The sequence below is a fragment of the Rutidosis leptorrhynchoides genome, chromosome 11 (assembly GCF_046630445.1).
Source record: "Rutidosis leptorrhynchoides isolate AG116_Rl617_1_P2 chromosome 11, CSIRO_AGI_Rlap_v1, whole genome shotgun sequence".
Taxonomy (NCBI): Eukaryota; Viridiplantae; Streptophyta; class Magnoliopsida; order Asterales; family Asteraceae; genus Rutidosis; species Rutidosis leptorrhynchoides.
This window is the reverse complement of record NC_092343.1, coordinates 394,679,620-394,692,766: the sequence shown is the minus strand read 5'-3', so window position 1 is coordinate 394,692,766 and position 13,147 is coordinate 394,679,620. Positions and strand designations below refer to the sequence as shown.

Genomic DNA, 13,147 nt, shown 5'->3' with positions numbered 1-13,147 from the left:
CCTTATCTTTTTTTTTTCTTTCTATGTCCTTTGCTAGGACTTCTATGTGTGGGTGGATTCACAATCTGTTTGGCTAAACCCTTCAATTTCTTAATATAATTGAAATCAGATCTATCCTTTCCAGCAATTAATAAATTATTTTAGAGATAAAGTTTTTACAATTAAACATTAAGTTTATATACAAACAAACCTGTAATCCTGTAAACAACATAACTTTTCACACAAACCCGTAAACAGTCCAGTTTTTCCATACGCAAAAGCAGTTATACCCATTCCAGTAACGAACATTCATACGTAGACAATCAATTTTTCACAGGCTAAAGTTTCTACATAACGTACAAGATGAACCAACAAAAATCCAAAACTATAATACAAAATAATGTTAAAGCTTAAATGAGAAAATGGAGCACACCTTGAAACTATCGTGATCTCATATTTCCCTAAATCTTTCGCTAAACTTTCAGCGCTTTGTAATCCAGTATTCCTAAACTCTACATCTGCAATGTAAAAACCTTCAAGAAAATAGAAGAGTTAGATTTATTAAATGACAAAAAAGTCTCAGGTGTCAAAATGGATGGATCGGACTGGTTGCGATTTCTAAGATTTGGGAGAACTAATCTTCTGAAAGAAACCCTACAAAAACAATAATTATCAAGTTTTAACAATTGTTACAATCTGACACCATATAGTTACCACTCCATGAATCTAAAGTAGCATGGATTGTTAAAAATATGCATAAAGAAGCTTCATGTAATTAGTTTGAAATCAAAATAATCCACACGTAAATACCCTTAACATAAGCATACATATATGGTCACACACATGCAATCTTCTACATCATATTAGTCAAAGTTGTTAAAATCGCTAATCAGAGTTTAATCGGTCAGAACCCGTCATGGTTTAGCAAAGTTAATCTTCATAACACAAAATATATAATGTTTTTGAAAGGCTGTGCACAACAAAAATGGCCGAACAACCTCTCAAAAGTCAGTAATGCACTCAGTATGCCGTTCTATGCAAGCACCGAACCCAGACTCCATCTCAGTAATACTCGTCTTTAGCATGCAATGAAAGTTGTCACAATAGTTCCACAAATCTGCAATCAACAATATAATTCTCATATTAAAAAAACATCAACTTCAATACATCATTCTAAATTGTACCAATTATTTACAAACTTTACCGAAATACGTATAGATTTAAACATGTACAAAGAAATTAGGATGTACTTCAGGACCTTTGATAGAGGATACTATAAAGTATAGCAGCTATTCACACACTTTAAGGATAGAGTGACGAAATATTCCAACCCGAGATGTAATGTTAGATAGCTCCAGCACCAAATATTTGACAGATTGAGCCCGAGTAATAAAACATGGGTATAACCTGAATATTGGGTATAACCTGAAAATTTATGTTTAAGTTCATTCACTGCAAAACAACGAAATACTCAAATGGAGACATCAGAGAAGAAAGTTTTTAAGTAAATTTCCTAAAGCAACAAAATACTCAAATGGAGACATCTGTCAGAGGTATTTATATGCGTCAATAATACATTATGGAAACTTTAAACTTGTTTGAGCAGTGTTTTTTAAACTTTTGGTCTTATTGACCCGGCCATTTAATCTAGTTTTAGATGAAGTGGGCGAAAATGCTACCACTACATAACAAACTTCAAGTACAAAAGCAAATTAAAGATGACCAGTTACAATTGAAATTGTTTTATTTGATCCCATTTATAGTAGTAACAACATATTCATGACCCGTTAACAAAGACAAAACCGTATTAACACCTAACACAATACTATTATCTAAAGACTGTGTACTCAACAGCCTACATTGTGTAACCAAATAATCATTATAGAATTATCAGTAATAAAGTAAGTAAAACAAAAAATACACAACAAATGTAATACATCTAAACTAATACCTTTAACAGGAACAAACTTACAGTTGAAAACTTGCATGTCTCGGCAAAACCTTCCCTTTTTTTATCTCTCATTTCCCACGAATTTTTACTAAAAGAATAGAAAGACAATCATACATAAGAGTGGTCTAAAGAGGAACAGCTAAGATGTTGCATATTTTTCAACTCTGACTTTAAGTGTAAACAAAGTATGATATAGTATTAGCAGACATGTTGACTTGTAATTTTCAAGCATCATAAGGAACATACAATGAATCTAGCATGTATAAGAAGTTCTCCGAGTAAGAAAGGTTGCTATATAGAAGAATGGGAGGCCTACCTGCTATCCGAAAATATGATGCCATTGCAATAGTAGGTGCCAGTCCATTTAGCAATAACACATAAGCCGATGAAATTTAAAAAAACTTATTATAAATTAATAATATAAGGAAAAAGGATACGGTCATACGGATGAAGTAGTGAATAATCAAACCTTCCCAAGTATGCGAACTATTTACTTGTCACGTAATGGCTTAGATTTGTACAGATCTTAACCCTGTAACAACATTATACAATCGAGTGAACTATACATAAAATGTGAAAGTAAAACCGTCTTACCAAGATACCCTGTGAATCTGCTGATGTTGTGCTATAGTGAACTCCCTGCTAATTGGCTCTGAGACAGCAAGTTTCCGTACACTGCAGCAGACAATGTAAATCATTAGTACTTGTAATGTTTTTAGGAACTGACATACTGTTAGTACATAAAACAAACAACAATTTCTCATTTTCTACTTCTTTTAGACAGATGACATATAACCGTATAAGCACAAACTTTGAGCACTAATAAAAAAACTAAATGTGTATGACTCACATAAAAGGTAGACTACATCTAAGAACGAACTACTTTCAGCCAACTCTTCAATTGGTACCCTCTGTACCTCAAAATCCCTTCATCGCCATCAATGTAGAAAAATGACGAACGAACATGTACCACACTGAGATACCCCGGATCATAAAGCTTCACACCCTTATCATTATCTCCGGTTGTTATCTATAATAGTAACAAATTATACATACAATCTATATTTGTATCACTGATAATTCTGGTCACCACACCATTGAACGATCAAATCCGTATCAAGATAAGAAAGGGAAAAATTAATAAATGTAAAGCTAACACATGTAAAATTAGCAAAATGTAAGTTAAGCGAATAATTAAAATAATACCTTTAATAAAAAAAATTGAATTTCTTTAAAACTAATTAAATAATAAAAAATCTCGAGAAGAAGAAAAAACAATACTCAATAATAAAATTAATAGATTTAATCAAAATACTAATTTATAAGTAAATGGAACGAATAAGTTTTATAAGCATCAGACTAAGTGTACTAAATGTATCTATGAGCATCAGACGTATATTTACATCATGTTGATTGGTATCACAATAATATTTAGAACTATAAATTTGACCCACATCAAGAAAATGAAGACCCTAAAAGTCCGGTAGTGCAAATGCCACCCAAGACTTATTTGTATACTGCACTTATGTTGTTAGTGCTCAACTCTCAATGATGTATTATCCCTTTGTTATCTCCATAATTCAAAACCAAATGGGAATCCATATTGCAATAACATTTCATAACCAAAACAAGTACGAAAAAAGAATCACTAAATAAGGACAACCCGCCCATTTCGCCACTTCGGATGTTCATAAGTTCAAAGATCTGTTTTTCATTTCAAATTAATGTAGACATAATAAATTTTATAAAGTTAGGTAAAACTACACAAATTATAACAACTCTTCCTTTTATGTTGAATTTGATTTTATAAAAGAGAGTTCTTTATTCTTCAAGATAATAAGAGAAACTGAAATAATCAAATTTGTATCAATATAGGGCAGGCCAGCAGACAAAGGTTTTAGGCATCAATGAAACCTATTTGATTTATTTTTTAGTGTTATTGTATGTTGATCAAACTCGTGTTAAAAAGCTGTACTACCTCCAAAAATCATGCATTTTGAGGATCATCCAGCCTCCTCAAAGGACCATCATTGATTGTGAATCCATTGGTCCAAAAAGTGATGGTATGTGTGTTGTTGTTAACCTCAGATTCAGGTTGTATGGGAGCAGCAGGTCTTGTTGTCTCTCCAGACAGTAGTCTTCCTCTTCCAGCAAAGCTTCTCGAGCTTGAAGATGACATTTGATGATAATGACCATGATTTCCTTCTTCTGTACCTGCTTGTCTATCATGGTTAAACAGAGCTTCCACATAATTCACATTTTTCGGATCCTGCACAAGCATTTCACTGCAATCAAACACAAAATGTCAGATTGCTTTTACAATCTTATAAAATAAATAAATGGATGTCATGTGCACTTTTGTTGCTTAATGTATATGACATTTACATTAGCGAATTGTATTGATCATGAATCAAATCATGATTAATGTCCTATAGCTAGATATTGTAACCTCTGATATCAGATGATCTATCCAGAGAGTATATTTTGTACGCCTATACAAAAGCATAAACCTGATTGATAGTGATCAAGAGTTTACAAAGAATATATGCATATTATGGAGCAGCGTCGTCTATTTGAAGAATTATCTACCATCATTTCATACGTGGATTATTACATTTTACGTGCTAATAAAGGAATATTCTTTTCTTCAATCCTACTCAATAATCTTTGAACAATTGAACATAACTGCACTTAGAAGCAATTCAAATTAATCTCAGAGTATCTAAAAACTACATAGAATGCCAAGCATTAATCTTGATAGTTTAGAAATATAATCATCAAAATCATCATCAAACTATGATCTGTTAACTATGATAAACAAATCAATGAATCAACTTTATTACTAATAGATTATAATAAACAAAAATTGATAAAATAAATAAACCTTATATTATAGTAATAATTATTGTACCTTTTTTCACCACCAGTGTAATACACATTAGGTTCATTTGAATCATCTTCCTGATTCATTACCAGGTTGTTTCAGATCAACAAATGTTCGTATTCGTCCAGTTGACTGTGTTAAACGACTACCAGACGCCTTCTTATCCGCACCACTATTTCTCGATCTCAAACTGTACGAATTTCCAATTGTTGTAACCCTAGCGACGATGGTGGAGAGCATAATAGGGGTTTTTTTTTCCGTTGAGTGAAGCAGTGAAAGAGATTGATGGAAGAGACCCCCCTAATTTTCCTTCAGAATCCCTTTCTTCTATCAAATTGTGAATAAATTTTGCATATGAAGATGTAATCTTGATTTTGAAGATCTGTCGTGTATTTTTTAAGAGGAAATCAGTCTGTTTTTCTTGTTTGATCGTGAATGAATTCAATTTTGCAGAACCCTAATTTACCATATTGATCCCGTTTTTTTAATGTCAAGGGTATTTTAGTCATTGAATAACTACTAAAGGTGATTATGAGGTCATAATGTTGATTAGAAAATTTGGATGATGTATATTAGGATGTTAATGATAATGGAAGGTTAGGATTAGTGTTTGAAATTTTAGATGATCTATTGTTGGTTTTGTTATTATAATATAAAGAGATTTTATTTATTACTATTATATATTATATTTTTGGATAAGCGAGGAAATCCTCCTATTAAGGAGCACATTGGCTCCCTCATAGAAGGTAAAACCTCGGATAATCAAACCTCCCCGAGCGCGAGACCTGGTACCAGGTGAATTGCGCATTATGCGCACCCTCTAGTCACACTCCCTTTTTGAACAATTTAGCATAGCCAGGAATTAAACCCGAGTGGTGTGTTTCATTGGTCAACTCGGTGGCCACTCAAGCAAGCCTGCGTTTATATTTATATAATATAATAGTAGTAATAGTAATTGTACTTGTAATTGGAATATTAGGTGTTTATATTTATGGAAAATATCACATTCCACTAATTTGCTACTGGATGGAAAGCATCTTCTGTGAAATTGGCGAGCTTCAAGAAATAAAACTCTGGCCATCTCGGAGGTACTCGTCTGTTTCTCACGTTCAAGGGCTGGACGTTATCAAAGCCGTTTCTACCCTCAATGGCTCTAAGGTTTTCGGCCAACCCATCTTCCTAGGTCGGCCAAATCGTGGATCAGTTAAAGTTTTCGGCCGATTTGGAAACTGGGGTGCATGGTCTCAGCCAACAGTCTCGTAAAGGAAGTCGTCGAGGCTAGCGAGCGAAAGAGTCAACATTTGGCTCATTGTGTGGCTGCTGCTTTGTTTTTAGATGGTTAATGGTTATGTTTAATTGATAACTTTCGTATAAATGAAACGCTCTCTACGCTCTCTTCTCTCCCATCTATTGTCTTCACCGCCGGCAACCTATTCCGGTAACTAATTTACTGTTTTTTTTTTCTCTTATTGTTCTGTTTTTATTTTCTGTTTTCCTTTCCTATTGTCGATCTACACTCCACCATGTATCCATTCCACACATCTCCATTCACACCTAATACCAATGGCCGCCGGTCGAACACCTCCGGCACCACCTCCAATCACATCCATTACCGCCCTGTCAATGAGGGCATCTGGGTTACCGTTGATAGAAATAATCGAAAACCACCATCTAAATCTTCCAACAACTCCAGCCCTCACAATTCGAAACCCAACATTACCAAATTAAACTCTTCCTCTAACCTAATATACAACCACTTCAAACAGAGGGAAGCCGCTATTAACCTCATCAAACAACACGGCAAACCTAATACCAACACGGCACCATCATTGAAACCCATTGATAAGACCCGTATCACCTCATACATGTTTCATAACTTTCCCGATAATTGGACCTCGGTTGACTTCTGGAATATCTTTAAGCAATATGGCAACATACATGAAGTCTACATCCCAAAAAAAACCCTCAAAAGTGGCAAAAAATTCGGTTTTGTTCGGTTTATAGATGTGCCTGAGTATCACAAGGATTCGCTTGCAAGACGTCTAAGTCTCGTTGTTGTTGGTGATTTCCTTCTCAAAGTCTACAAGGCATGGGATAATAACCCTAATGCCAACACAAAAACTAACCATAAACATACCGCCAAACCTGTAACTCCACGGCAATCAAAACCGTACGCTTTCAATACCACCGACGATCGTAGTTACAAGGAAGCAACCACCAATAAACAGTCTGCTACATCCAAAATCCCTGCAATTAAGGTAAACCACAACGAACCTCTTATCGATCTTTTGGGCCACGCGGTTATTGGTAAATTCAAGGACCTAGAATATCTTGAATATTTCCACGAGATTTGTCAAAGCGAAAACCTTGACGGTTTCACTATCAAATATCTCGGGGGCCATGATATTATGCTTGTGTACGAGGATAAACGCCCGGCCCTCGATATGCTTAATAACCCGAGGCACCCATTATGGAATTGGCTAGATGATATTACCCCCTGGGACCCGGAAGAATACTCCAATTCTGGCCGGCTAGCTTATATTAATATTTTCGGTGTCCCGATCACTTGTTGGTTGGAGTCTACATTCCGTGATATTGCTTGTAATTGGGGTCAGGTCGTCGAAACCTTTAATTGCTCTATTACCAACGACTGTAACCAAGATCTATCTCACGGCTCGGTTATCATTAAAACTACGGACTTCAAACCTATTGACGGGCAAGCTATTATTATCCATGACGAATCCAAGCATGTCTCGACTTTTGTTAAAGAAGTGCAAAACTTCTCGATGTTTAACTATCACGATGACTTGCCTTACGAATCCAATTCGGATAATGGATCAGATATTAACGAACCGATTTCTGACGAGGATTCGAATATGGATGATGATGATCCAGTCGATGATATTCCTCACTTTGATCCCTCGGTACATAATCACGAAACACCTCATCCTGGAAACAACTTTGATCTAAAGTCCGGTGACATTTTACCGGAAAATACACCTTCTCCCCAACCTTCGAAACGCATGGATACCTGCAATTTCAACATTAACTCCCCAACTCCCCACATTAACTGCCCTAACGTCTCTGTCCCCTCATATGCCGCTACCCACGATGACATTAATGATACCATTAATACCCGTGACTCCACAGTACCCGAGTCATCATCTTACCCTACTGATAACCCAATTAACTCTGATCCAACCATAGCCCAGGCAACGCCATGCCCAATTAATTGCTTTAAACCCACTCTATCAGATCCTATTGAGCCCAATTTATCCACCTCTCAGCCCAACACCCCACACCCCAATAACAATAGCCCATCAAACCACATCCCTGTTATTCCCACCATCCCGAGCACTATCGACCCACCTTATCCAGACACTCCTAACCCTGAATCAATTACGAACGATCATAACTCCCCAAAACAGCATCAGCACATCTCGCCTGTGAACCTCATGCCTGACCCACCTCCTACACAATCCTCTGATCCATTTAACCTAGACGAATTACTCTCCATTGGCAAAGCCAGAACCAAAACGAAACAAAAATCCACTGCACGTGCAAAATCCATCTTGATCCCAAAAGATAAAGATCACCCTTTCAAAAGATGTATCAAAGACGATATCCTTAAGAAGAACACCTCGAACCATATCCCACCTGTGGCCCCTCATCCTAATCCAAAAACTCGTCCTATATCGAACATGCTCTATATCAAACACCTAGCCAGGAGTGGACAAAAATTAAGGTTTTCTCAATTATCGAATCGCGGCAAAACTCCAACCCACAGCTCGGAGAACACTTCTAGGCGTATCAACACCAAAGCCTCAGCAGGTTCCTCAAGAGACGCTAGCCTCGACACAAACGAATTCGGGCAAAGCATCGGTATCCGTTGGAACTCAAGGTAATCTCGTTCCTTACTCCTCGTTCATAATTTTTTGTTATAAATGTGTACGATCTCTCTTAATATCTGGGGTATTGGGCAAATGGGTAAAATCAGTTGGCTACAGCGTATTTGTAATAAAGAGAAACCCACAATTCTAGGGCTACAAGAAACTAAATGCGAACAAACCCAAGATAATATCATTGAATCATTCTGGGGAAACTGGGATTTCAAATTCGTACAAAAATATTCGGTTGGTGCTTCAGGGGGTATCATTACGATATGGGATTGTAATATATTCTCCTTCGATTATGCTATCGAGGGAGAATTTTTCCTTGCTATATGCGGGTCATGGGCGGGGTATGACTCAAAGATCGCTCTTATCAACGTCTACGGCCCACATTCCCCATCCAAGAAAATCAGACTATGGTCAGAACTATCCTCTCTCGTAAACTCTCTCACGTTCCCATTCATCATCTTCGGTGATTTTAATGAAGTCAGAAATACTTCTGAACGCATGAACTGTGAATTTAATCAACATTGGGCTAATAACTTTAACAATTTCATTAGCAATTCCGGTCTCATTGATCTGCCACTCGGCAGAAAAAAATTCACTCGAATCTGTATAAAAAGAATGAAGTTTAGTAAACTAGACAGATTCCTTGTCTCCGATGAAATCCTCAAACTGTGGCCTAACATCTCCTCCAAAACTCTTGACCGTGACCTCTCGGACCACTGCCCCATACTCCTTAGGAATACCTTTGCTGACTCCGGACCTAAACCTATTCGCGTTTTTAACACATGGCTCGACCTTAAAGATGCTGATTCCGTCATTACTCGGGCATGGTCACTCCCAACGACTGGAAACCGCCCTGACTGTGTATTTCGTAACAAACTCAAAAATGTAAAAATGGAACTCAAAAAACATAGTACACAACTTGATAACATCGACTCCCAAATCCAAGATCACCTTAATGCAATCAACGAATGGGAAGCCATTGCTGAATCTAGACCTTTGTCCGAAACAGAGAAAAATAATTGGTTAAATGAAAAATTCTCTCACCTCGAAAAAGAAAAAACTAAAACCAACATGCTAAAACAAAAATCAAGAATTAAATGGGCCCTCGAAGGCGATGAAAACTCAAAATACTTCCATAATTACATTAAAAAACGCATAAGTAAAAACAACATACACGGCATATCCATTAACGGATCCTGGATCGAAGACCCCAACGTCATAAAACAAGAAACATACCTCTACTACAAAAACCTCTTCAAATCCAATAACCATAATAACCATTGCCCCTTCGATAATGCTCCCCACCTTCAATACATCTCCCCCCAGGATAATCTCATACTCGAATCTGAACTCAACGAAAAAGAAATCTGGGACGCACTCTCCAATTGTGATAGCTCTAAGGCGCCCGGTCCCGACGGCTTTAATATGAAATTCTTTAAGAAATACTGGGACCTTATTAAACACGATCTCATTAAAGCACTCGAATGGTTTTGGACCAACTCCGAAATCTCCAAAGGCTGCAATGCATCTTTCTTCACCCTCATACCAAAAAAACCTAATCCCATCGGTTTGAACGAATACCGTCCTATTTGTCTTATCGGCAGTTATTATAAAATTCTAACCAAAATCCTCTCTAATCGCCTCGCCAAAGTCATCCACAAGGTCATTGGGGTAGAACAAACAGCCTTCCTCAAAGGTCGCAACATCCTAGACAGCGTTCTTATTGCAAACGAAATTATCGATGAACTTAAACGAAAAAAATGCAAAGGTCTGATTTTTAAAGTTGATTTTGAAAAAGCTTTTGACTGCATCGAATGGAACTTTCTGTTTAATACCATGCACTACATGGGATTTGGTCCGAAATGGATTAATCTCATTCGTGCGTGCCTTTCGTCCTCATCCATTTCCATCCTTGTTAATGGCTCTCCCACAATGGAATTCTCCCCTGAAAGGGGCATTCGCCAAGGTGATCCCATCTCACCTTTTCTCTTTATCATCGTCGCTGAAGGACTCAACATACTTACTAAACGGGCACTTTCTAATGGCCATATTCATGGTATCAATGTAGGGAATGACAACGTCACGGTCACCCACCTACAGTATGCCGACGACACCATCTTTTTCGGGGAATGGAGTAAAAGGAACGCCAAAAACATTTGCAAACTCCTTAAATGCTTCGAGAAAATCTCTGGACTCAAAGTCAATTTCCGAAAAAGTAAACTTTTCGGTATCGGAACTTCCCCTCCCGAAACCGAAGAAATGGCAAACTACATTAACTGTTCTACCGGTATCACTCCCTTCACATATCTCGGCCTTCCTATCAGTATCCCCTCATCACACCCTTCATCTTGGCATCCTATTGTGGAAAAGTTTGATAAAAGGCTTTCCGATTGGGCTGCCAAAACCGTATTTTTCGGAGGTCGGCTCACCCTCATTAAATCCATACTAAGTAGTATACCGCTCTACTACTTCTCTCTCTTCCATGCACCTACCTCCATCCTTAATCTCCTTGAGGCCAAAAGACGCAAATTCTTTTGGGGTGGGACATCCTCTGAAAACAAAATTAATTGGGTAAAATGGGATCAAATTCTACTTCCTTACGAAAACGGTGGGTTAAACGTGGGTTCCCTATTTAGCAAAAATATCTCACTACTATGCAAATGGTGGCGGCGTTTTAAAAACGAGGAAAATGCGCTTTGGGTTAAAATTATCACAAGTATATACGGGAAAGGGGGGGTTGAAATTTGACGTTTCTTGCAGGAATATTTCAGGTCGCACAGTTTGGAAAGAAATCATCAAAGCTGGCAAGGTTGCGAACAAATGCGGGACTTCCTTCTCTACTGCCATCACAAAATGCCTCAGAAATGGTGACTCTATTAAATTTTGGAATGACATTTGGTTTGGGTCGGAACGTTTCAGCACACTTTTCCACAGGTTATACATGCTCGAGTCCAATAAAGAAGCAACAGTCGCTGAAAGAATCACGCAAAATAATGGACTTTCACTCGGTAATTGGTGCTGGTCACGATCTCCATACGGCCGTGTTCTCAATGAATTAACTGAACTAAACAATATAATTTCCTCCGTGACATTGTCCGAAAAACCCGACTCTTGGAAATGTTCTCTCGACCCTTTGGGCACTTACACCACCAAATCTATGGCACACTTGATAAACTCCCTTAAGCTTGGTGGTAATACCCTCAACATGACGATTCCCCGCAACAATCTACTACCACAAAAAGTCTTCATTTTCATATGGCGAGCATTTCAAAAAAAGATACCTACTAGATTCGAATTAGACAAACGTGGTATTGATCTCGACTCCATCCTTTGCCCTTTATGCGAATCGGACATAGAAACCATTGAGCATTCTCTTGTTCTTTGTCCAAAATCGGCCCAAATATGGAAACACGTACTAGATTGGTGGAACCAAGACCACTCACTAATTTCAAACCTTAATGACGCTATCATCAATAAGCAAACTTTCACACACAACAATCTCGGCTCTTCAATATGGCAAGCAACCAAATGGATTACATGTTACATGTTATGGAAACATAGAAACGCAAAAGTATTCTCCAAAAAAGTCTGGTCCATTGCATCGATCCTCTCCGAAATTCAATCTCAAAGTTTTAGCTGGATCTCCAAAAGATTGAGTAAAAAGAAACCTATCATATGGCACCAATGGCTCATCAATCCTTCATTCTTTGTGGCGGATCCCCCACATCGTGTCGGCATCGGTTGATACGCTCCTACTCTCAAGCGTAGCCCTCGAATACTATATCTTCTACTGAGGGTTCGATTAATCGGGTTAGTCTGTAGTAACTTTGTTGGCGCTTGATCGTCACTGTTCCTCTCTCTACCCCGGCTTGTTTTTTCAAGTTCTTATGCCCTCGCTAGTCTTTATGGTATCCGACGGCTACCCTCATAATTTAGTTCCCCACAACATGTATCTCCATTTCATTGTATAGATGAGTATAGGATCTTGTAATTAAATATTCCATTAATAATAATATATTTTGCTTTTCAAAAAAAAAAAAAAAAAAAAAATGTTTAATTGATAAGTTTTGAATTGTCTATGGCAATTGACCAAGTGCATTATTATTCTTTATATATTGAAATCATAACTTGTTTCCATCATAAGGATTACAATTATTATCATTATATACCACTTAGTTTCTTAATAAATAAGCTGAATGAATTAACAGATGAGGGTACCTTTTCGAAAAATGTAGCAACTCTTGATTATTGAAATGACAACTGCCTTGATTTCCAGTTCGTACTTTCTTTAGACGTCAAGCCTGAGCACATCCTATACATGGCAACTAAGACTGATAACGCGCCAAAATTCATGTTTTTAACTGCGTTATACGATCCATTTAGAATACGTTATCGATTAAAGCGCCTAAAAATTACCTTTTCTTGGCTTATTTT

The 13,147-nt window shown here is 37.3% G+C and overlaps 1 protein-coding gene across 1 annotated transcript; it reads left to right on the top strand.

Moving 5' to 3' along the window:
* The first annotated feature begins 11,654 nt into the window (after positions 1-11,654).
* Positions 11,655-12,458, top strand: LOC139876083 (uncharacterized). Its single transcript, XM_071863384.1, has one exon. It carries the CDS (start codon positions 11,655-11,657, stop codon positions 12,456-12,458), a length of 804 nt encoding a protein of 267 aa, XP_071719485.1.
* The last annotated feature ends 689 nt before the right edge of the window (positions 12,459-13,147 follow it).